The sequence below is a fragment of the Poecilia reticulata genome, chromosome 16 (assembly GCF_904066995.2).
Source record: "Poecilia reticulata chromosome 16, P_reticulata-male-v2, whole genome shotgun sequence".
Lineage (NCBI taxonomy): Eukaryota > Metazoa > Chordata > Actinopteri > Cyprinodontiformes > Poeciliidae > Poecilia > Poecilia reticulata.
In genome coordinates, this window is record NC_088845.1 from 23,690,784 (window position 1) to 23,713,284 (window position 22,501).

Below are 22,501 nucleotides of genomic sequence, written 5' to 3' on the forward strand. Positions count from 1 at the left end.
TTTTATTTTTTATTTTTTATTTTTATTTTTATTTTTTTTTATTTTAGGAATAAAAGTCTGATTTAGAAAGACAAATGGGTTACTGGTGCAAAGACGTACCACAGTTCTGAAAGTTGTGGTTTGGAAATTGCTAATACATTCTGTAATATTTTTAATTTGCTTTGGTTTAGTCCTGTTAGTAAGATGCTAACGAAAGGGCTGTAATGACTCTGGATTTGTGCTTGTCTGTATCCAGAATATAATTTTTGTTTATGTTTTTTGTGCAGGAACTATGATATTGTGGTATTTTAAGGTTATTATACTTTCAGAACATTTTACTGACTAATGAAAAATTTGAAGAAAAAGTTGAAAGAGTCCCATAGTTTTCCTCAGATGTTAGAAAATATGTTGTTGTGGGATTCATTTTCTCTTTCTTAATCATGCCCATTTGTGCCATATGTAGTTGTTTTCTTTTGTGAGAATGTGATGCAGATAAAAACAGGAAATACAACATGGATGCACACTGTATCCTGTGTGTGTGCAGTCAGGGTGGAGTCCTGGCTCCGCTGGCAGCTCTATGTGATTTTAATGCCCCAAAGTTGCAGCTCTGATTGTTTTCCTTTATCTTTTGGTCTCGAATCCTTCTCCTTTTGGGATAGTTTGAGACTGAGACTACCGGGAGCCAGAGCAAAAATATGAAAATAGCTGGATAGCATTAGATTTGGAGCTCTTCAAATGCCCGAATTAGTGTGAAATATTTTCCTCTGTAGGAATGCTGGTGTAAATCAGCTGCAAAATTGTAAGCACTCGTCTGCCAGTGTAGTTCATATGCCCCTGTATGATGTTCGTCTGGCTCTGTGGATTGTAATTTTGAGCGGAGGAAAAAAATTCTTCTCTAAATGACCACTGGCCCCTCTCAGGGAGTATTTGTATGCACGTGCATGTGGTCACTCGTGCAGGCCGGTCAGATGTTCCATCAGATAGTCTCATAGCGTGCTGTTTTTATAAACCAGTTGTTTTTAGAGCTATGACAACAGTGAAGTGCTTGCCTCCTGTCACGGAGACGAGCGTTGGACGTGTAGCTTGCTGTCTGCCGTGTGTTTACTCAGCAGGACATTGGTCTTTGTTGTAGACAAGTCTAGTGCAAAACTATTCACAACACAATGGAGTTCCATGGAGGGAAGTTGACAACAGAAACAAGGAGACTGTAATCAGGAAATGACCAGAGAAGAGTGTTTTGAATGAAAGGCAAAGTAAGGAGGGGCAAAGAAAAAAAAAAAACTGAACCTGGGTAGCGGTGAACACTTTGTGGGGTCAGTGATGTGTACATTTATCTTAAAATGTCCCTGGAAGCTGTTATAGAGAAAGCCACACAAACAAGCTCCGTTAAACAATAATGTGAGAGCTACACCGTGTTTTGCACCACATTATCATCCTGTGGGACCAAACTCTCATTGCTGAGCTCCTGAACATGGTCGCCGGTTTTCCACATTTGGTGACCCTGCTGGCTACCCAGACAGCCCACCACTGGGTGTAAGTCTTACCTGTAACATAATAACTAAAGCTCAAAGGTTTTGTGTTTTACCTGAGATGCACTGAGGCTTCCCTACGTACAACATTATGATTCCTTTCTTAGCTTTGTGGTCTGCAGTGTCAGTATGACTTTTCTTTGCATCGTCAGGCATGCTTAGGTATTTTTCTTAATATTAAGAATGCAGATGTGCAGCATTTTTATCTCCCTAAAATATTGGATTTACTGCTCTCAAACCGTCGGTCATACTCTCCTGAAATCCAAATCGGATTTAGGGTCACTTCTGTTTAATGAATAACACCCAGCCAAAACCATTTTGTCACATCCATGTTCAATTTCTTTCTTTTCCCCCCTTCCTTTTCTGTCCTCTTTCTCTCCTGAGCAGCTTAGTAACACAGTGGATCACAGAGGCATTCACCCGTCCATTTGTTTCCTTTGCTTCGAAAGTGTCATTCGGTGTTTTCTGGTTTATTGGTTTGGTTTCGTTGCACAGCAGGACAGTCAGGGGCTTTGGTCCAAAGCGGGTTGCTGATTGGTTGCTCCCACAGCCGTACAAAGCATCCTCGGCTCTGCTTCATTGATGAGTTGATGCAGTTCAGCTGGCTGCACAGTGAGTTTATATTGCACACTGCGATGGGGAGACAGATGCCCATGGTTGCTCAGCACTGAAAAAGGCCTTTATGCCTCAGTCAGAGTCTCTCATTCAGCTTTTCTGCTGCAGAAACCATTACATGGTTTACACTGTGTTTGAGGAAACAGCAAGCACCATTGTTTGACTGGAAAGAAGTCCATTGTCCTATTGGTAATGTTCATGAAGTTTGACTTTTTTATGCTATAAAGGTATGAAGTAGAGTAGGACAGTGTTCATCTCAATGATTTTGTGTGTGGATGATCTTAGACTTTACGTGAATCCGTTCTTCTTTTCTGATGTTGCATTCCTTCTGTACTGAGAGGTCAAAACTCTTGAATTTGGACAACTGGCTTGAAAACTTGGAGGTTCCTAACTAGTCTAGACTTTATAGTTCAATGTGGCTACTATGCTTATAAAAGGGAGTAATTGGTACATTTATACAGTTTATTTGCACTTCTGACAGTTCATATAAAAGTAAATCCTTTGCAATTATAGTACTGTGCGAAGTTATTTTGTTGGTTTGTTGTTAAAATACATAAGAGACTACAAAATACATTGTTATTGGTTTGTATTGGACAACAGAAAGCAATTAGCAAATCTAACTAATGTTTCCAAATGCAGCGTGAAACACAATTAAGTTGAGGATGATGTAATTCCTGACTTTACATATGTATTTAAACTATATCTGGCAGGTCATTGTAGTCACGTATATTTACAGCTCGAATGGTGTGACCTATTTTACTCTCGCTCATGCGTTGCTGCTTATCCTGTCTCACTTTCTAAGAGGTGACAATCCTTCCCAGTTATTTATTCCAACAGGATCAGCCATGACATTCATGACCTGGCCTTTTATAATACACGTACAAACTGTGTGATCTCACAGTCACATGAGGCTGCAGGCTGTCAGCTTCGACGCCCTGCGATAGTACAAGAAGGCCACCATTGAATGCAATGCGTCTGATTTGCCTTTAGTAATTCCGAAAATGCTAAAATCTTGGGAAAAGTAAAGCATTTCATGTGCACCTTTGGAACTAGTGGGAGTGCAACTTTTGGAGCATCTTTTGGCTGTTTGGATTGCGATTGATAACACAAAACATGGCTGCTCTGACCTTGTTGTTCCGTTTGCACTACATGGGATTTCTTAGGGAAAGGAAGGGAAGGCTGGCCTGGCAGTCTGCAAGCAAAACTGGTAGGTAATACATCTTTTAAAAAGAAATAGTTGATAGTTAGCTGTCGATATGTTTCTGTATGTACTAGCTTGTTTTCCGGTTTACGTTCATCTTGTATATTTAATATTTAATTGTATACTATATTTATCTTCTTTTAACACCACCTCCAAAAAACAATCAGTAAAAACAATAAAATCTAGGACATAAATAATCATTGGATGTCTACGGCCTTGAAATGCCATGAAGCACACTTGAAAATGCTAAGAAATTCATAACTGAGTCCAGTGAAAGATTCTTAATACAAGAGAGATTACAAGCAGTCATTATCAAAGCTTGTTCACAGACTAATACATTAGTCGCAAATGTTTTGCAAGCTTAGATGTTTTTCCCTCTCCTGTCAGTAAATAGCCAAGCACACTTGGAGGGGAGAACGGTTTAAATTCAGTGCAGTGCCTGATACTAAATCTCATTTTGGGGAGGGGTTAGTGACATCAGGGGGACAAGGCAAAGAAAAGCCAGTAGGAGATGGCAAAAAGGAGCTGGCAGGCCCTTTAGCCTTCTGTAGCTCAGTGGGTGGTAGGGCGTTGACCAGTCCATGTCACAGCCACTGTTCATTTGCCTGTGTGTCGCAAAGTGAAATGCATAGTGGGGAAGCTAGAAAAAGGAGTGCAAAACCGCCTGTGAACATCTGTAGGATGTTGGTTAGACCGTTGCTGATTGGGCCAGTTTATGGAGGGTTTTAGTTTACAATGGCACTGCTGGACAACCACAGCTGGCAGTATGCCCAGGCAGGGAAAACCCTGATCAGACTATCAGGTAGGATGTTTTTTTTTTTCTCATGTTTTTTTAGTTTAAAAAAAAAAAAAGATTTAATAATAATAAGATTTTAATAATAATTTTTGCAAGTTCCATTTATTGCTTTGCAAATGCGGCTGATCCAGTTTCTCTTCGAATCGTGAAAACTGTTGGAGGGAAGAAGAAGGAATCAAATTAATCATTCATTACTTACACTGAGAACTTTAAATATACTAAATTATTTCATGGGTCAAATGCACTTTTTTAAAATTTGTGGGCAGACCTTTGCACAACTTATGTTGAATTAAAATACCCGATGAAGCACAGATGCTGTGTGGAAAATTCTTGAACATCTGCAGCAGTGCTTGTGTTGTGGTGCTTTTTGCAAATAACTGCAAACTGATGTTTATTAAGAAGTAGCTCTTCTCTGTGCACATGTCACTAAGAGCAATTCATGGCTTTTGCTTTTTATGTGGTTAATATAATTAATACTCTTCTGTTTAATTGAATTTTTTGAGAAACCAAAATACGAAACATAACTTTTAGACCTCAGTTTAAGGTGATATATTGCAGTTTTTGTAACAGCTTTGTCTCAGAAGCATTTCAGAAGAATGTGATGATCATGTGATGCAGCAAAATGTTATTTTGTTTTAGATCAGTTTTCAATCTTTTCCATCAAAGTTGTTGAGTGGGCCCCAAAACAATGTTATTGACATAGCTTGCCACTCTTCTTACTATCAAAATGGCACACTCTTTCCCATTTTGTATCTGTGCAGCTTCTGTTACTTTATGCAGTAGATATTGTGCTGTTTTGATGCAGTAGTCTGTTTCTACATGTTAAATGTTAGCAAGGCTTTTGCAGTCCATCATGTCTTTACCAAATGTGAAGGGAGGAATATAAAAAGCAACTTGTTTCAACAGAACTTTGTACGACTTACAGAGCTACAGCCTGCAAGCCAGTACATCAGTGCAGGGTGCTGCTGAGGCAGGGTAAACAGGACAGCTGGCCTCAGTCTTAAGCACAGGTGCGACCTAGAAGTGCCTGTGAAGAAAGACAAATTAGGCAGGTAGTGCATGCAACATCAGAACGGGTTCACCTTCCACAAACAGTGATTTGTAGTCAGAGGTTATGTAATTATAGCAATCGCTAAAATCTGTTTGCTCTTCCAAAACAAACTTGTAAAAACAAATGTAGTGGTGTGAAGAGATGTTCTGCTTTCCAACAGTTTTGGGGAAAAAAAGGGAAAAAAGGGGCTCCGATTCCTGATATGTCTTCTGATATGTTTGGAATTCATAATTCCCATTGCTGTCAAATTTTTTTTCAACAAAGTATCAGTCAAAGACTGGTTTAATTGGTTCAGGGTTTCATTCACTTTCATAGCTTCGCAAACATTTATTGATCACAATAAGGAGCATCTAATCTGATTTCCTGAAGGCTGTCAACATTTCCAGTATGTTGTCTGCCAAGCTGAGGTTGAAAACTTTGTTGTAACACATTAAGAGTACCTGTTTTCTGGTAAAGTCTCAGTCCCTGTTTAAAAGTAGCAGCTATCCAGAATGAACAGGAAAATAAAATAAAATGTTTATTTTTCTTTAAACATTTTTAAAGGACAATATTTAAAGGAATATATTCCTTTAAACACTCTCTACACATTTTGTTCATTTGACATTTTTAAGTAACCCACCTTTACAGGAAATGACTACTTTGGATCTTCCTTTCTTCAGTAAAGTTGTCTGCGCTGAAGAATTGAGTTGCTGTTAACTGCTATTAGCATTAGTTGAAGCCAAGAAAGTAAAAAAAAATATTTTCATCAACTTTTTCATTATATTTTAGAAGAGATTGTTATCAAAAACTGCAAAGCAACTGCTGTGGAAAAGCCTGATTTTTTGTAATATTGTCTATTGAAACCAGATTTACACTCTGTCAATGGAAAAAATAGTTATTTTTCTTATGTTGGAGCACAAAGTTATTTTTATTATTATTAGTTCTAGATCATTCTTGATTCAGTGTTGATTACAATGCAAAACTAAAGGACAACTAAACCAACTAAGCAAACAAAATACCTGATTGGGCTCCCATTCCTCCCATTCATGTCCCATACTTGTCTGTTTATTATGTAATTTAAATTGCAGAGGCATTTTTTTCTTCCGAGTTCTGAAAGCTGAGACTACTGGGACTAAGATTTGCCAGCATTAGTTTTTGTTGCGTATAAAAAAGTGCTGGCAGCTGCTACAGCGGGTTACCAGTAGTGAGGTCGAGGGGAACTTTAAGAATTTTTACAGCCAAACTATCCAGCTCAGCGAAAAGGGAACAGAGATGAGATGACTAATAAAAACAAAGACATTTGTAAGCTGTTTATTATTCTCAATAAAACCATCAGAGGAACAGGTGTACCTTCAAGTGGTGTACACAAAATCTTGAGATGCACTTTACGCATAAACTGATTACATATAAAACAAAATTACATGGCTCGTCTTCTGACAAACAGCGGATTTCTAACAAGCCTACATCCAGGTTTTGTGCGCCGTGTGTCACTGCGCTATTGTAAGAGCACAGATGTGACCACAGTGGTTCATTATAGACTTTAGAAACTCTGGCCATGCCCTTCTCTGGTTTCACAGAGAGCTCAGTGAACCCATCTTCACATGCGCATTCACTGGCTCGCACAAGGCCGCTGATAGTGAACATTGTTTATGCCCAACTGCATTGCTTTTACAGTGTGCGGCCGCACAGTTCAGAAGTGACCTGCAGACCCGCTCTGCCCTTCTTTTGAAGGATGAGTGTCTCATGGAGAGAGCTGTTAATCTGTGGGATTTATGTAGATTGAGAAATGCGTTGTTTGCAGCACCATTGCCAGGGATTGGTTATTATGTTGTCCGATATGAGTTATTAATGCATGCCACATCTTGGTCAAGGATCGTATGCAGGCCATTAGTCTTTTGGTTAGCAGTTTGCTCCAATAGGTTGGCGAAGTTAATAAATAGAATTGATGGTTTTGTAGGAAGGGTGCGTCATATTCTGCTGTGAGAGCGAATTTGATTTCAAGTCTTCACTTTTTATGGTCATTTTAAGCACACCTAATTACACTTAAATACAAAATTGATGAGTCAAACACAGCATTGTTTTATCTGGAGGCACCACTCTGCACACCGAGCATTTAAGCCCAGCATGAGAGCTGCACCACAAAAAGGATGGTTTTTGTTTCCACCGTTTTCATTCGTTATAACTTATTCATTGCCTTTTCTCCTTTTTTTTTTCCCGTTCTCCTTTTTTTGTGCTCTGCTCAGGGGTTAAGTTCAGGTCGAGGGAGTTGCGGTAAGAGCAAAGTGTTATTTTTGCTGTAAGCCACACTGTAACAGCAACAATATGAGAAACATGATGAAAGTTGAGCTCACCACAGTCCCCCGGCCCCCTGCCAGCCCTGGACGAAGGTCACAGAGACGGGCAGGAGTGGACGAGCGGGCGCTAGACGTGCCTCTGCTGTGGGAGCAGGGAGCAGACACGACCGACACATGTGTGTCTTTATGTGTAAGAAGGGAGAAAGGGAGAGGAAAGCAACAATGTGAAAGGAATACAGCTAGATGGAAACTTGGAAATTGGATCGAGGAGAAAATTAGATCTCTTTGTTGTTTTAACAATTATTCTCGACTGGTGGAAAAAAGCTTTTTTTTCCTTCTTGTTTTTCTCTTTTTTTTTGTCACCCATCACTCCAAACTTTGTAGTCAAACTTTAGAGTCAAAGTTTGGAGTGCCAAATCAAATATCTTTATAAGGTACCAAGATTAAGAGCACACCACTTGAAATATACTGAAATAACCTACTAAATACAGCACATAAGCAATCCTTTGTGCTCTTCAAGTAGCAAACAATGATACTGTGGTTGTGACTGTGGGTTGATATATTGTTTTGCTCTACATTTATGCTGTTTCTCATGTTCACACTGATATATTTGTGACAGCAGTCAAGCCAACTGCACTGTAGCATTTCAGCAGCGTTGTGTTGCAAGTTAAATAACGTCTGCTCTGCAACAACACAGACACACTCAGCTTGTAATTTGTCCGAGTTGAAAGTTACAGTGTTGTGTGCCAAAGGATTGGAATCGTGAGGCATGCTGGGATGCACAGCTGCATGTAGTACATGTGAATCAAGGTAGAGTATTTCAACTCCACGGACGGCAGACACAGATAAACATTTGTAGCTCCTAAGTTTTGGAGTCACTATTTAATTACAAGATTCCCATGGTCCTGAGAAAGAATTTGGAGTTATATACTAGATCAACACAAATCAGTGATGGATTGAACGGTGGAAGGAAATGATTTGTGGCTTTCAAAGTCTTAACCTTGATAACTTTGGTTATGTATTTTATTTTGAGCTTCTGAGTGAATACCTTGTTGAACTACTTTAAATGTTTGTCTGCACTGAATTTGTTGAGAATAATTTAATGACGTGTTTTGCCATTTTCTTTTGTGGTGTATTTGTTGCTGCCTCTTGGCCAGGACTTCCTTGAAAAAAGATGAAAATATGCATTTTACAGATTTGTAGGCATTTTTTTCCCCCTGCTTTGTGTTTGATATAATCAGATAAAACATCTATAAATTAATGTGGAGTTTGCCAGATAATGTGACAAAACCAATATTCTTAAGCTTGTAATGTTGATTTATTCCTGTGGCTCTGATGTTTCAAGGCTGGACTGAAGAGGTCAAAGGAAAATGACTTTGCAGTAAAAACTCCCTGAATCAATGTATCTGGGGCATAACTTAACTCATAAAGTTATAAAGACCACAAGGGCCAAGAAACAATGCATGATGACCACTATGTCTTGCTTTCTCTGGTTTCTCTGGTTTCCGCACTTCTAGTGCAAGCACAATATACACACCACTACCACTGTAAAAATACATATCCTCTCACAGGCTTTTGAATCAAGCTTGGCAGAAACACTGCATTTTCTTTCTGCTGTGCAAAATATGGATATTGTTCCTGTGTTTTCAAACAAGGTTGTCTTGTACCCTTCCACTCTGTGACATGCAAGCTATTGTCATTTTAGGGGCAGGGCTGCAGTTAACCTCTGACCAAAATTAGGCAAATTGAAAACTAAGAATTAACTAATCTTGACTGTACATCTAGTTTTCTTGTACTTGCAAGTATAAATGTCTACTTAGGTATGCTTCATGCCAAGTTTTATTTTTGTTTCATTTCTCAAATCTGAATGTCTTCAACTACCTAAATAGGTGATGTAAATGCAATGATCTATAGAAGTGTGACACACTTACAGAAATGTTAAATAAATTAAAATATTTTAAAAAATAACTTACTTCAGTTATTCAATAAAGCACGCTATATAATTTAATAATATACACACTTATGTTTTCAAACCTTCTCTTCCCTGCTAATGAAGATTTGACATTTAAGATTAGAATATCACATCAGACACAGAAAAACGAAAACATTTTAATACATTAATGTGACCTTGATAAAAAAAAAAAGTATGCCTGCCTTGTTGTTTTAAAAGGGTAATTTTAAGCAGAAAAACTGTCTTAAATGTGCAAAAACTTAAAATGCACATGTAAATATATTTGTTTGCATCTACACTTCTCTCTGCATTCATGAATATCTAAAAAGCCCATGAGTCTAAAAAGCCTACTTCCTGACTTACTGTAGATTTAGTTGCAGTAAAATCTTTTGTCCTGCAGAAATTGATGTTCACCCATCAGCCTAATCAAATATCAATACTTTTGATTAGGTTTTTGCTATTATTTATTTAGGATGGTTTGATGATACCGAGTACAACTTAAGTACTTTCTAAAATAAAATAAAAAATTGGTGAGTTCATTGCAGATTAAATTAAATCAGCTTCAATTGTCTTAAAACAGCAAAGTAATTACCAAAACCACAAGTGTGTCATAAATTGGGAAATTCTGGAACGTTGGGATCACTGTTCACACTCAAGCCTGTTTAGCAGCAACATAAACCAACTTAGGGAAAAAACTGCTTTACAGAGAAGTTTCATGATAAAATGGGACAAAAAATTGTTTGGCCATACTGACAAAAAGCTTTAAAATGGAAGAAACCTGTATCACATGTGAAGTGGTGTTGGTAGTATCATGCTAGAGCTCCGTGTTGTCGTAATGCTGAATTGCACAGTCTGCAAGGTAAGGAAAAGAAAAGCTGAACCTCCGAATTCCTCAGCTTCACCTCAGATCAACAGATGGGGTAACACTGTTTGACGGGTTGTGCATAAGACGTACATGACGCTGTCATAAACACGACACAACTTCTGTTATGAACATTAAGGAGTCTTCATGAATATTTACGACTGTTGTCATGAAGTTGCATTAAAACTTGTTTTAAAAGTCCAGCAAAATGATCAACTTTCCATTATAAGTCTGATTATGTACCAAATGACACTTCATGACAACAGTCTTAAACATTCATGAAGACTCCTTCATCTTCATGACAAGTGTTATGTCACTTTTCAGACATAACACCTTGTCATGTCAGTCTTATGCACACATCCCGTCAAATAAAGTGTCGCCACAGACGGTTAAAAACAAGGACGTAATTGGTTGTTCCTGTGGCACAGTGATCCAGCACACTGCTAAACCCATTTTGGAAAGGATAAGCTCCTCGAATCACCCCGATCTCAACCCTGTTAAAAATTTATGGAGCAGACCTAATAGTCAAGTCTCTGCCAGGAAACCAAATAGCTTAATAAGCTACCAAAATCTTATTTTTAAAAGTCTGTCTCAAATTCCTTCATTTGTTAAAATGTGTTAATTTGAAGGTCCATTGCAAAAAACACTTCTCTTGGTCGGACTCGGTATGGACTCTGCCTGCTATGAAAAGACAAAGTGCACAATAGCGGTTAATGGATTGCTCTTATTATGAGCGTACTATGAACCTGGAATTGAACAGGTTTTTTTTGTTCTTAGCAAATGTGTAACTGAAGGCCTGTGTGCAGTAGGGGGAAAAAAAAGCACTGTGTGCCCCTGTGTAAACATTTGAAGTGAGAAGCAATGATGCAGTTTCATGAATCACAACGGGCTTGGCAATTTTTCCACTTCCACCGAATATTCTATGCTAAGTCACTGCATATAAACATGATTGAAATCATGAGCTGCAATGTGTGAGTGTGTTTATTTTACTGCATTGGCATCACAAGCGACTTGGCATTTTGATCTAGAAGCATCTTATTTCTGCTTTTCAAACTCCACTGCTGTCCATGCAGGACACAATGCAAAAGTTGGGTGACAGTCACATCTGTTGCTCGCTCTTCTGTACCGTTTCTCATCTCTCTGCCAGATTTGGTCTGATGTAGAGTTCATAAAGGTGTAGAAAAACAGTAGAAGCAGAACTGCAGCACTTTCACAGAGGTAAGCACCAGCTGCGTGCCGGAACCGGTATCTTATATAAACCACCATGGTGAGGAATGTGTCTGTCTGGGCACCCTTGACAGGAAACATGCATGTGCTCAGACATGGAGTCCAAAGAGGAGCATTTCTCTCTGTCCTGTGGTGGAGATGTTCCTCACATGCACACGCACACACACGCACACCTGTTTTTAAACAAAGTGTAGACTTCCTACTTTGTCTTTGTGTGCGTGAGCAAAAGAAAATGGATTCGAAACAGGTGCTGCAGTTTTCAAAGACAAAAAAATCAGAGGGAGATTGTAAAAACTCTTAAGTTTAAATGAATAAAACAGGCAGTCAGCTTTTCCTGTTATAGCAGATTGACCATTGCAGTAGTTAGGCCCATCTGGTTGTGCTATTTTTCAGAGTTTTATTTTTTATTTTCTGTCTGTTTAACTTTTTCTGCAGCAAACGCACAGTGGAGCTTTGTCTTGGATCTGATCATCTAATTCTAGTTTAAATCAACAACAGGGGAAGCCACTGACACCAGGAGTGAATAGTAGTTCTTTAGTCTGTTTCCTCGTCCAAATGCTATACGTTTTTTTTTTTTTTTTTGCAGATTGTATTTTCCCCTTGTTTACTTTGATGATTATTTTCCATTTCCATTGTCTTGCCATCTTGTTCTCTTTACTGTACAATTTAGTCGTTTAATTTATCTGTCTTATCTTTTCATACCTTTTGTTATAATTAATTTGTAATCTGGAAGAGGCAATCATAGTTTTATTAGACTCTTCATGTAAAATAAGCAAATTTTAGTTGATGTCAAGGTTAAAAATGCTTAAACTTAGAGAGTGATTATTTATCTCTGACTAATTTGATTATGAATAGCCTATGAGAAGTTGGCTCATTTTTACAGAAAGTGTGGTCTGTGTGATTCAATGTTTATATAATATTTGTCAAAGTGGCTTTTTGGTTATGTAACTGTTTTCTTATTTTTTTTGTAGCCTTCCTATTTATAGATTAATTATTTATGGTTTATTACTGTTGTTACTTTAAATTAATGACCCAGTTGTTTAATTATACTTCCACCATTTGATAATCATACTTCCACCATCATGGTTCATTGAAGACTGCTGTTCTGGGATTATGTTTTTTTTTTTTTTTTTTTTTAGATTTAGAGAAGGGTAGACATTTTACATGAGTGGCATAAAAATTTACTTTTTTTTTATATCTCATCTGATCACGATGTTTAGTGTCCCATGCATTTATTGAAAGATCTCCAGAAGTAGATTCCAGCTGCTATGTTGAAAGACTGTCAGACCCTTCTGTAGTTTTAGTTGTCTGCTGTAATGCACAAGTTTACTTAGTTATATTTAATTCGTAATAAAACTATGACATCAGTTTGAATTTATGCTAATCTTTATCTCTTTATTTCTGTTGAAATATCTGTTTTCATGTCTTTTGTGTGGTGTTACATCTTTGGATCCTTAAGAATACCTTAAAACAGGCATGTATATGTTTCTGACATTATGACAGTCAAATAGGATAGAAGGAAACTTGACATACATATTTCTTCTTCTTATTATACACCATTTTCTACAAAACGGCTTATATAATCATGGTAGTTCTACTTCGTTAAAGTTTTGTTTTGTCAGTTTTATAAATTTGATAGTTGTGTAGGTCCATAACATGAAACTTTAAAATGTGCATCTTTCAACTTCAAGTCTTAATTTTGTTACAAAAACGAGACAATGGGGTCAGCTTTTTATGCCAATATAGGTTTACTGACAGAAACTTTCTCTGTTATCCTGACTAATTAAGAATTTTTTATAGACTATCACACATATTTACATCCTCCAGTTCTTTATTAAGTTGTGTAAACCTAAAGAATTGCACAGTTACCAACAACTATCAGATAAAAAATTGTATAAAACACTGGGAAAAAAAGAACACTGCCAGTGTGTGTGTGTATATATATAAAACAACGACATTTAAATCAGTAGGATTTAGGAATGCTCTGACAGGCACAAATGACTAAGCAGTTGATGAGAACCCTTTGGTGTGATGTTGTGGTTTGCTGTTGCATTTTGCTCCCTTGCAGTAAACCTTGGACCATCTGCTGAGCAGTTGAGGCAGAGAGGTTGACATTTGAACAGCATACAACAACAAAACCCAGGCCAGGCTCAGAAACATATTGACACCAGGCTAAGCTAAAACTTTCATGTAGAAACAAAAGCAAAAGATTATTGCTTGACCTGCTCTGTTTTGCAGCTTTAACCGGACCAATATGGCCACTGACATGTCCTGCATTCTGGTGTTATCACCATCTCCTGCGTATTGCATTATTGCACAGTGATCAGTACGTATCGTTGTCTGACACTATTCCTGGTAGTTTTGTTGTCAAACGCAAACGAGGCCGTGAAATGTCATCACAACTCTTCTTTTTTTAATTGTTGTCATGACAAAACCTTCTTATCTACAGAATGAAAACTTATTTGGAAGATGGACAAAAAAAGAAGTCATTACATTTCTCAGCAGATCAGAGTCACCTTCATTACAGAGACTAAACAAATCATTAACTTTGTTGGGTTTAAATTGCCCATTTGATAAAATGACATAATAATTAAACAGCTTCTCTGGTGGAGCAGATCCAACCTCCCCTCAGGCTGCGATGTATAAATTGAATTAGTCTTGACAGGTAATCAAACGCAAAGAGAATCATCATGACTTACCCTTTTTTTTTTTTTTTTGCTATTTTTTTCTTTTTCAGGGTTTCATCGCAATGAGGATATGAAGGCGATTGATGTGCTTCCTATCCTCAAGGAGAAGGTTGCCTTTCTCTCAGGTCAGTTACACTTTCTGCATGCCATTTTCATGTCACCACCTTTTTTTATAATCTGTTATTAGCCGTAATGAAAGTCTGCCGTTACAAAATAAATTAGGGGGGTCACTTTAGCTCTGCCTTTTATGTTTTTTTTTTTTCAATAGAAATAATTGCATAAACTGACATTTTCATTCAGATTTAAGTAAATCTAATAAGGTAAGCGTTCATGGCTTTAAAATAAAATGTTATTTTGATTTTATGTTTCTTACGAATACAGGGTAAAGTAAATATTATCAAAGATAAACTTAGAAAATAAAATAACTTAAAAACTAATCAGATAACTGGAACAATGTGTGTTGTGGATTTTAACAGAACACAGCTTTCCATATATTTTCTTTTAATGCTAGTTCTAATATCTCTATAGTTTTAAATTTGTTTTGGTAAGCTTAAGCTAAGCCTAGCTGGTGAATAGAGCAGCATTAGTGCCAGGTCAGATTAGGTGTACCACTAGGTCACCAAGCCTTTTTTCAAACTCCTATTTCAAGGATCTTGAGTAATACATTGAGCTTCCTAATTATTATTTTTTTGGCAACTGCAGAGGCATTGCTTCAGTTGTCACTCATTTCAGACACTAATTTGTTTTCTTCACTGCTGTTTTAGTTTTAATTTTAAACAATTAATTCCATTACTGTTTCACAGAACTTCATGGTGTCAAGTGCTATTTTTAGAAGTTACCCCAGGGGTAATTCACATGATCTCTGAAGCCAACCTCTGTGTTGGATGAATTAAAGGGACAGTGCCCTGTCATTTGTGCATCTAGCTGATCCAGGTGTCCACCACCCAGCAAACAGATTATTCTTGTTCAAGAAAGTTGACACATGTAACTAAGAGCAAGATCCTGTCTGAACCTATTAACCTAAAGTCACAAATGTTTAGAGAGGCCTCGCAAACTTAGTAACATCTCTGTGAAAATAATCACGCCCCAATTTAAAAAACAAAAAAAAAGAAAAGAAAGTGACCAAAGATACACACAACTCAGTCTGGAAAGTGTAACAAAGTTATTTCTAAGGCTTTGGGAATCCAGCAAACCATTGTTATAGTCAATATCTATAAAAGGAGAAAAAATAGAACAGTGACTGGCCTTGCCTTTAGTCACTGGCCTACCAAATTTACTCCAAGAGTGGATCAATGATTCATCCAGGATGCAATAAAATAACAAAGAAAAGCATCTACAAAAACAAAAATTCTGGAGGACTCATTTCCCTTAGTTAAGGTCAGTGTTGAAATTCAAAAAAAAAAATGTTTCCACATTTTTTTGCTGATAAAAAGAAAAATGCCCTATCTTGTATTTCCCCCCAAAAGACATCTTGATTAAAAAAACATTCTGTCTGATGAAGGAAATGTAAAACATTTTAGAAAGGGCGTCGGATTCACAGTGGTAATTATATGATGGTGTTGGACTGTGTTTCTTCAAAAACTGGGTGACTTGCTGCAATTGATAAAGCTCCGGTTTCTGCTGTAGGCTTTGCTTATTAAAAACTGGTAAAATTGCTAAGCATTTTATTCAGCACTGATTTCCTGAAGTGCTGTTCAAGGATTTATTGGCTAGTTATGTCAGCTAAGAATCCTTTAGCTGTTAATGAGTTTGCTTGCTAAAGAGGAATGGTGAGAAGAATGCATCTGAAGGAAACATCAGTCATTTCTAAAAAGAAAAAGTTAAGCAATTTTAAGGGAAAGATTGGGCTGTTTTTCTTTTTTTCAATAGGAATGTCGATTAATTTTACACCGACTTTAAATGGTATTTTTATCATTTGTCACTGTTTTTAAACACGCTGTGTTTGTGTCATCATGAGACTAATTTGACCCTTACCCTTTAGTTTGACTCAGCGCGGCCATGACTAACCGCTGACATATTAACAGATGGTTCGGACACAAACACAATGTAATCTCCCATCACTTTGGCACTTAGTTCAGTTGTCAGTTCATATTTATGTACTTAATTAAATATGTTTTTCTTTACTAGCAAAACTGCTTTTGAATACCATACAAAGATAGTTGGTTGATCTGTTTAACTTAGTTTAGAACAAACTTTAATGAAATTGTGTTCTTGTTTCTGAGGTTTAGAGTTCTCAGAACGGAGATGACTCTGGATTTTGTCTAATTATCAAAGTTGACGTAATTTGCTGATTTTCTTTCTTGTTGTGTCTGAAGGTGGCAGAGACAGACGTGGAGGTCCAATTCTCACTTTTCCAGCACGGAGCAACCATGACCGAATAAGACCTGATGACCTCCGCAGACTTGTAGCGTACCTCGCTACTATTCCAAAGTAAGATATTAGAACTGATATGAGAACAAATTGCAGATACATTGAAGAAATAGGTCTTAAAGAAAAGTCAGGAATTGGTATGTGCAGGTCAAACCTCTATCTGGAGGTTGAAAATGGCTACAAAGATCTGATTGGTGACTCCAGTTACAACTTATGTTGCTATGTGACTTCCAAATAAGCCAAATGCTTATTATTTTATGTTATTTACTGACAATGTTGCCTGATTTTAAAGACACAGCAATTTATTTTCTTTAAAGAAGCACCTTGATTTGACCCTTGCACACACACACAACACATAATCCACTGTGAGATTTTCCCATCTTGCTTGGTTTAAATAATAACCTTATGCTGCAAAGAGTCCGAAGGGTTTTGGTATATATTCTTGAAGTTTTTACCCTCTATGTTTTCCATTTCTGTCTTTAATTACGGCTCAGCTCAGAGAAAAACTGGTTTAATTGGTCGATCTGATCTCTTTGACCCCTTCCTTTCGAGTCTGTTGATGTTTGGAAGGAGCTGGTAGCGATTCAGCATGGTGTCATAGCTACATTTTTTTCACATCTGAGTTTTTCACATGTACTGGTTATCCTCTCCTGCTCCCATATCTGCTTTGTTGTCGCAGAGATTTGCATCTAAAAACCTTAAACATGTAGCCACAGGAATAATGTTCAGAGCTGCGCTATGAACTTCCGTACAGCTCAGACTGCACCTTCAACACATCGCTCCGGGCTGTTCTGTTTGGCCTCACTTGTGATTAGCTTGGAGTTGCAGTTTGCACTCCTCTGTTCTGCAGCCTCTGATCTTCTCAGTGCCACACTTTCTAGTGCTGCGCAGGTCGAGTGCTTTAAAGTGCTTCTCACCTCAGTATTTCCGACACTTGTCTGGAGGTGAGAGGTGGTTCAAATTAGATGCAGCAAAAACGGTGTTTAGCGTTCTAAGACTTTTCTAAGGAGGCAGAGGCAAAACGATAGCCATTCAGTGTTCGCTTGTAAAGTGGTGTATACAGACTACTTTAGCTGAGCTTTGCTCTGTTGATTTTCTGCTTTGATCGTTTCAGACAAATTTGTTATCCAACTCTACTAATTCAAAATATCCAATTTCTTACTTAGTATATAATCAAGTTTAATACTTGCTTTTAAGGGATTTTTAAAATCTGAAGAAGCAGGGGGGGAAATTATTAAACAGGACCAGAGCCATAGATTCTGTTGCACCACCACAGCAGTCCAAAAAGTCATTAAAGAAACATGCTGCCTTTTTATATGATGGCTGATTATTCTGTTTGCCTTGGCAGTGCATGTTCTCCAACACACAGGCAAGACTGTCAGCTTTGCAGATATACCAGCGATGTTTTATTTCTCAACTAACCTTCAGATAACAGTGATTAAATAATTGGATCAGTTAATTAGCTGACCCAATAATTAGCATCATATTTTCTATTTAATTTGATATAAATTAGTTGGAAATCTTTTAAGTTCGACAAATTTTATGTTTATTACAACAGTCTACCAACATTGTTCCCATTTCTTTTCAAAGTGAAATAATAATATCCCAGATCCCTTATTATCTCTACTAACATAGAAGCGCCTTGCTAAGCCTTGCGAAGCCTTCCTGAGATCAGTCTTAAGTAACTTTTTGCGATTATGAATGCGTGAGAGAGAGGACAGTAGGTGTTACACAGCTCTGCCGTTACAATAAATGATCACTAATAAAAAATCTAATTACAGAGTTAACATTTTAAGCTTTCTTTAGCATCTTCTGTTAGCAATTAGCATGGGTTCCTGTGTATTTCCGATAGTCAGCGCTACAGAGCCCTCACCTTTTCTGTGAGATTTCCAAAAGATCGTCAGCATTTCCTTTCCCAGCACATCCCTGGACCATTGCACCATATTCAAAAGGATAGAACCGATAAGCTTTGCAGCAATGCATTCTTGCATTGCTGCAAAGCTGCATCAGCTGCTGACTTCTCTCTGTTGTTGCAGCCTGAATGAACAGCTTTCACACCAAGTTCAGTTTCTACTGGCTTCTATACTCGGTCAACTTCCAGTACCAATAATATTGTTACGACTGCAGCCTGGCAGCGCTTACTTATGGTGGGTTGCGGATCAGGAAAATATAGACTGATCACTGATCAGAACGTATCACTCACCAAGTTGGATGACTTCAGTCACAGCTTAAGAATGGAGGTGTAGTTACTCAGTGGAGTGATAGATTTTCCTTCTTAGTTTTATTCCTTTTCCTCTACCCTTACTCTAACTCTGCCACTGTTTTTCTTCTTTGTCTCCCCCTCCTCTTCTCTGTCAGCTCTTTCTCTCTCTCTCTCTCTCTCTCTCTCTCTCTCTCTCTTCTCCCTTTTCTCTCCGCTCTGTTTTCTCTCCCCATTTGGCCGATGCTCTGTTTTCAGAGTGAGGTCAGAGTGAGATAGAGCAGGAGGGCCTGCGTCTGTCTCTGTTACAGCTAGACACATTTAGAGCATAGCCTTTAATGCTAAGAAATAACCTTTTATGGGCTTGTTCAGCAGCATGACTCCCGGTGAGTACCAGTGGAAATTTCAACGCTCGAATGTTTTTAACTGCCTTTTTTTTTCTTCTTCTTCTCCAGATGCGGTGGAGGACAGGACCACTTAGCTTTAATATTTGCTGCTACAATAAATCTTTTACAAAAGATATTTTGTTGGGATAATATTTGAACTCCTTTCACTCTTTTATTCCCTAGGGTAATATGTCTTATTTCGGTAATTTAGAAGACAATTCGCCTCTTTATTTTGCAATCTGTCCTTCAGTGAGGAGGTGGCCCGACATGGCTTCACGGTCATTGTGGACATGCGTGGCTCTAAGTGGGACAGCATCAAACCGCTGCTGAAGATCCTGCAGGAATCTTTCCCGTCTTGCATCCACGTTGCCCTCATCATCAAGCCAGACAACTTCTGGCAGAAGCAGAGGACCAACTTTGGCAGCTCCAAGTTTGAATTTGAGGTGAGTGATGCATTGTTATTTAGAGCACAAGCAATCCTTTTTCACTAATAATCACAGGAGTAGTTTTGCAACTAGTTTATTACTTGTCATTACTGTCTTTTATGGACACATCATTTGTAGGATTTCTCTGATTATTTCTTTCCAAATATAGTTGCAGGGATGGTTTTGAATTTTTTTTATTCCAAGAAGTTATTTACAGTTATTAAAAATGTTTTCCAAACTGAAAATAATCAGCTCCAGCCCCCCCCCACCGCCCCCCCCCCACCTCTCCCCCCCCTTTTTCTGATTGGCTCAGATTGGACTGCTGCACTGTGACAGCAGCAGTTTTCTGTCCCATGTGGCCATGTGTGGCTGGTATATTTAGTTCTGACCCAGTTACCACAGAACCCGGACAAATAGGACATTCATAGAATTTTATCCTAACTTCACTTACATACTTCCAGAGTGGTCCATTTTAGTTTTTCCTGCAACGTACTCTCAGTGGTTCTCCACACCCGATCAGGATGCTGTCGGTTTAATTCTCTCGGATTGGCAGCAAAGTTCAGGGCCAGAGGGAGATAATCAAGACGGACTCAACATGTAATCCTGTTAAGTTTTCACAACTGCTGCTGATCGTTACTGAAGTGGAAGATGTTTTCTCTGCAAATCCCAGCTGCCCTTTAGTTTACTGGGTGATAAAACAAAGTGCTATTAATTATAGAAGCACTCACACAGAGGAAAATTTCTTCCCACATTTTATTATTTATCACTGTACAAGCACTTCCTTGAAGAGGTTCAGATATCCGCCTTCCTCGAAACAGTGTAACTAATGTGAATATTCTCATAGACGCGGCTGTTTACACTCAAAACAAAAGCCGACCTCAGCTCCAGTTTAAAATCTGCCCATTTAAAAGGTGTTTTTATTATGTCTACCTTCCTCCATTGAACCCAGCACCTTCTGCTTTTGCTCCTGTTAGTTTATATTCTTGTGTTTCACTTTTATTAATGATAACATGATTTTTTTTCCAACATACCTTTTTAGACAATTCAGAACATTTCAGCTGAAGAGTTGCATATTTTTTACTTGAAATTCTTCATTTAATGTAGGGGTGATGTTTTGAAAAGTTTAGAGCAGAAACGAAATTAAATTCCAGTGCTTTTCTTTTTTTTTTAATCTTAATTGTCTTCTTTATTTTCCTTGATTTATTCATAATCTCTTTAATGCATTTTTTGTATTATTCTATCTTGCTAACCCTCCCACAGACAGTGATGGTGTCCTTGGAGGGTTTGACCAAGATTGTTGACCCTTCCCAGCTCACGGCTGACTTTGACGGCAGCTTAGAGTACAACCATGATGACTGGATTGAGGTTTTGACGCTTTCTCTTTTCTATTTAATTTAAGTTTTGCGGTGGAGCTAATTTAATAATTGATTGAAACTTTTTATAATTACCTAAAACCTGCTGTGGAACAATTGAATTTCTAGCATAGACCCTTTCATTCCAGGTGCGCCTCTCCTTCGAGACTTTTGCCAGTGACGCAGCGCGAGCGCTGGCACGCCTCGAGGAGCTCCAGGAAACCTTGTCCCAGCGCGATCTCCCACGGGACCTGGAGGGGGCTCGGCGGCTCATGGAGGAGCACGCTGCGCTGAAGAAGAGGGCTACGAAGGCATCGATAGAGGAGCTTGATACGCAGGGCCGAAGACTGCTCCAGAGGCTACAGCTACAGACTGCGGGGGTCGGGGGTGGCGGTGAAGGGGGTTACAGTAACCGTGGTGTTGGAGCCAGCGGAGACTCCAACGACCACCATCATGGTCTTCACGCGCACGCAGACGCGCACAATCTGGTTGCTAAAGTGACGGCGTTGTTGGATAAGCTCCACGGGACGCGGCAGAATCTGCAGCAGCTGTGGCACATGAGGAAGCTGAAACTGGACCAGTGTTTCCAGCTGCGGCTCTTTGAGCAGGACGCTGAGAAGGTCAGAGCGCTCTTCTTCAATTTGTCCATGTTGGAGTGTTTCACATCTCCTGCATGTTAGGTGAAGATAAAAAACCCATGACCTAGTTAATCCATGGATTTTTGACCTGCTTTACACTCAATATCCCAGTGTAGATATGGACACACATATATCAAAGCTTCACTTCTACTTAAAAACGGTTCAGTTCAATCATGGCACTTTGGTATCCTTCTGAACATCGACCAGATAAAGCAAGGCTCAGAAAGAAAACCTTGTAGCTCAAGGTTACAACACAACATCTCAAGCAACTTTATAATCCTTTGACCAAAGCTGACATTACAGTTTTGAAGTTTTATTTATGGGACTATGTGCAACCTCACAGTACTTGGATACAAGAGGAAATACAACCACATGTTGATGAGTCAGTTTGTTAAACTGGTAATAAAAAAAAGGAATAAAGAAAACCATTGAATGTTTGTCACTTCCTGATTGCACCATCTTTTTGGTTATTAACAATAATGGGCATCATGGAGACAGACTGAGTTGGACTCCACCAGTGACAGAGAAATACAGTTTTTGTCTCCAGAAATCATACTGGCAAATTCCAAAGACTCTGGGAGAACATGGCTTGGACCGATGCAATAAAACCAGGGCATCTCATCAGTTGTCGGTTTATAAAATAAAGAAAAGCTTTTCAATAAAAAAATACATATGTAACCAGTGTGACTGAATTAGGTAAGGGGCTTGGTTTTGTTCTGGGGCTCAACAGGGCAAAATTCAATTTCCAAGCTACCAGGTCATTCTGGAAAGAAACAATCTGGTCAGAGTTAGAAAGTTCAGTTGCAGGTCATAGGTCGTCCACCACCAGGACAATCACTCAAAACAAACATAAAGCATTTAATACCATCTGAGAGAAAGAAAGAACATTGCACTATTGTTAGATGGTCTTCCAGGGTTCCAGATCTTAATCCTCTATAATATGTTTCATGTCCAAATCA

At 38.3% G+C, this 22,501-nt stretch overlaps 1 protein-coding gene across 8 annotated transcripts in view; it reads left to right on the top strand.

The window, feature by feature from the left end:
* The window catches only part of triob (trio Rho guanine nucleotide exchange factor b), a 97,610-nt gene that overhangs the window by 20,998 nt on the left and 54,111 nt on the right, over positions 1-22,501 (top strand). For 5 of the 8 annotated variants that reach the window (XM_008432167.3, XM_008432168.3, XM_081597708.1 and 2 more), the window contains 5 exons: positions 14,222-14,296; positions 16,487-16,601; positions 19,378-19,570; positions 20,813-20,917; positions 21,054-21,524. In XM_008432167.3, coding sequence (XP_008430389.1) covers positions 14,222-14,296; positions 16,487-16,601; positions 19,378-19,570; positions 20,813-20,917; positions 21,054-21,524 — 959 coding nt within the window. Of the gene's footprint in view, positions 1-3,211; positions 3,331-4,044; positions 4,127-14,221; positions 14,297-16,486; positions 16,602-19,010; positions 19,128-19,377; positions 19,571-20,812; positions 20,918-21,053; positions 21,525-22,501 lie in introns of those variants that run through there. The other 3 variants (XM_081597709.1, XM_081597710.1, XM_081597712.1) reach the window with 3 other exon arrangements.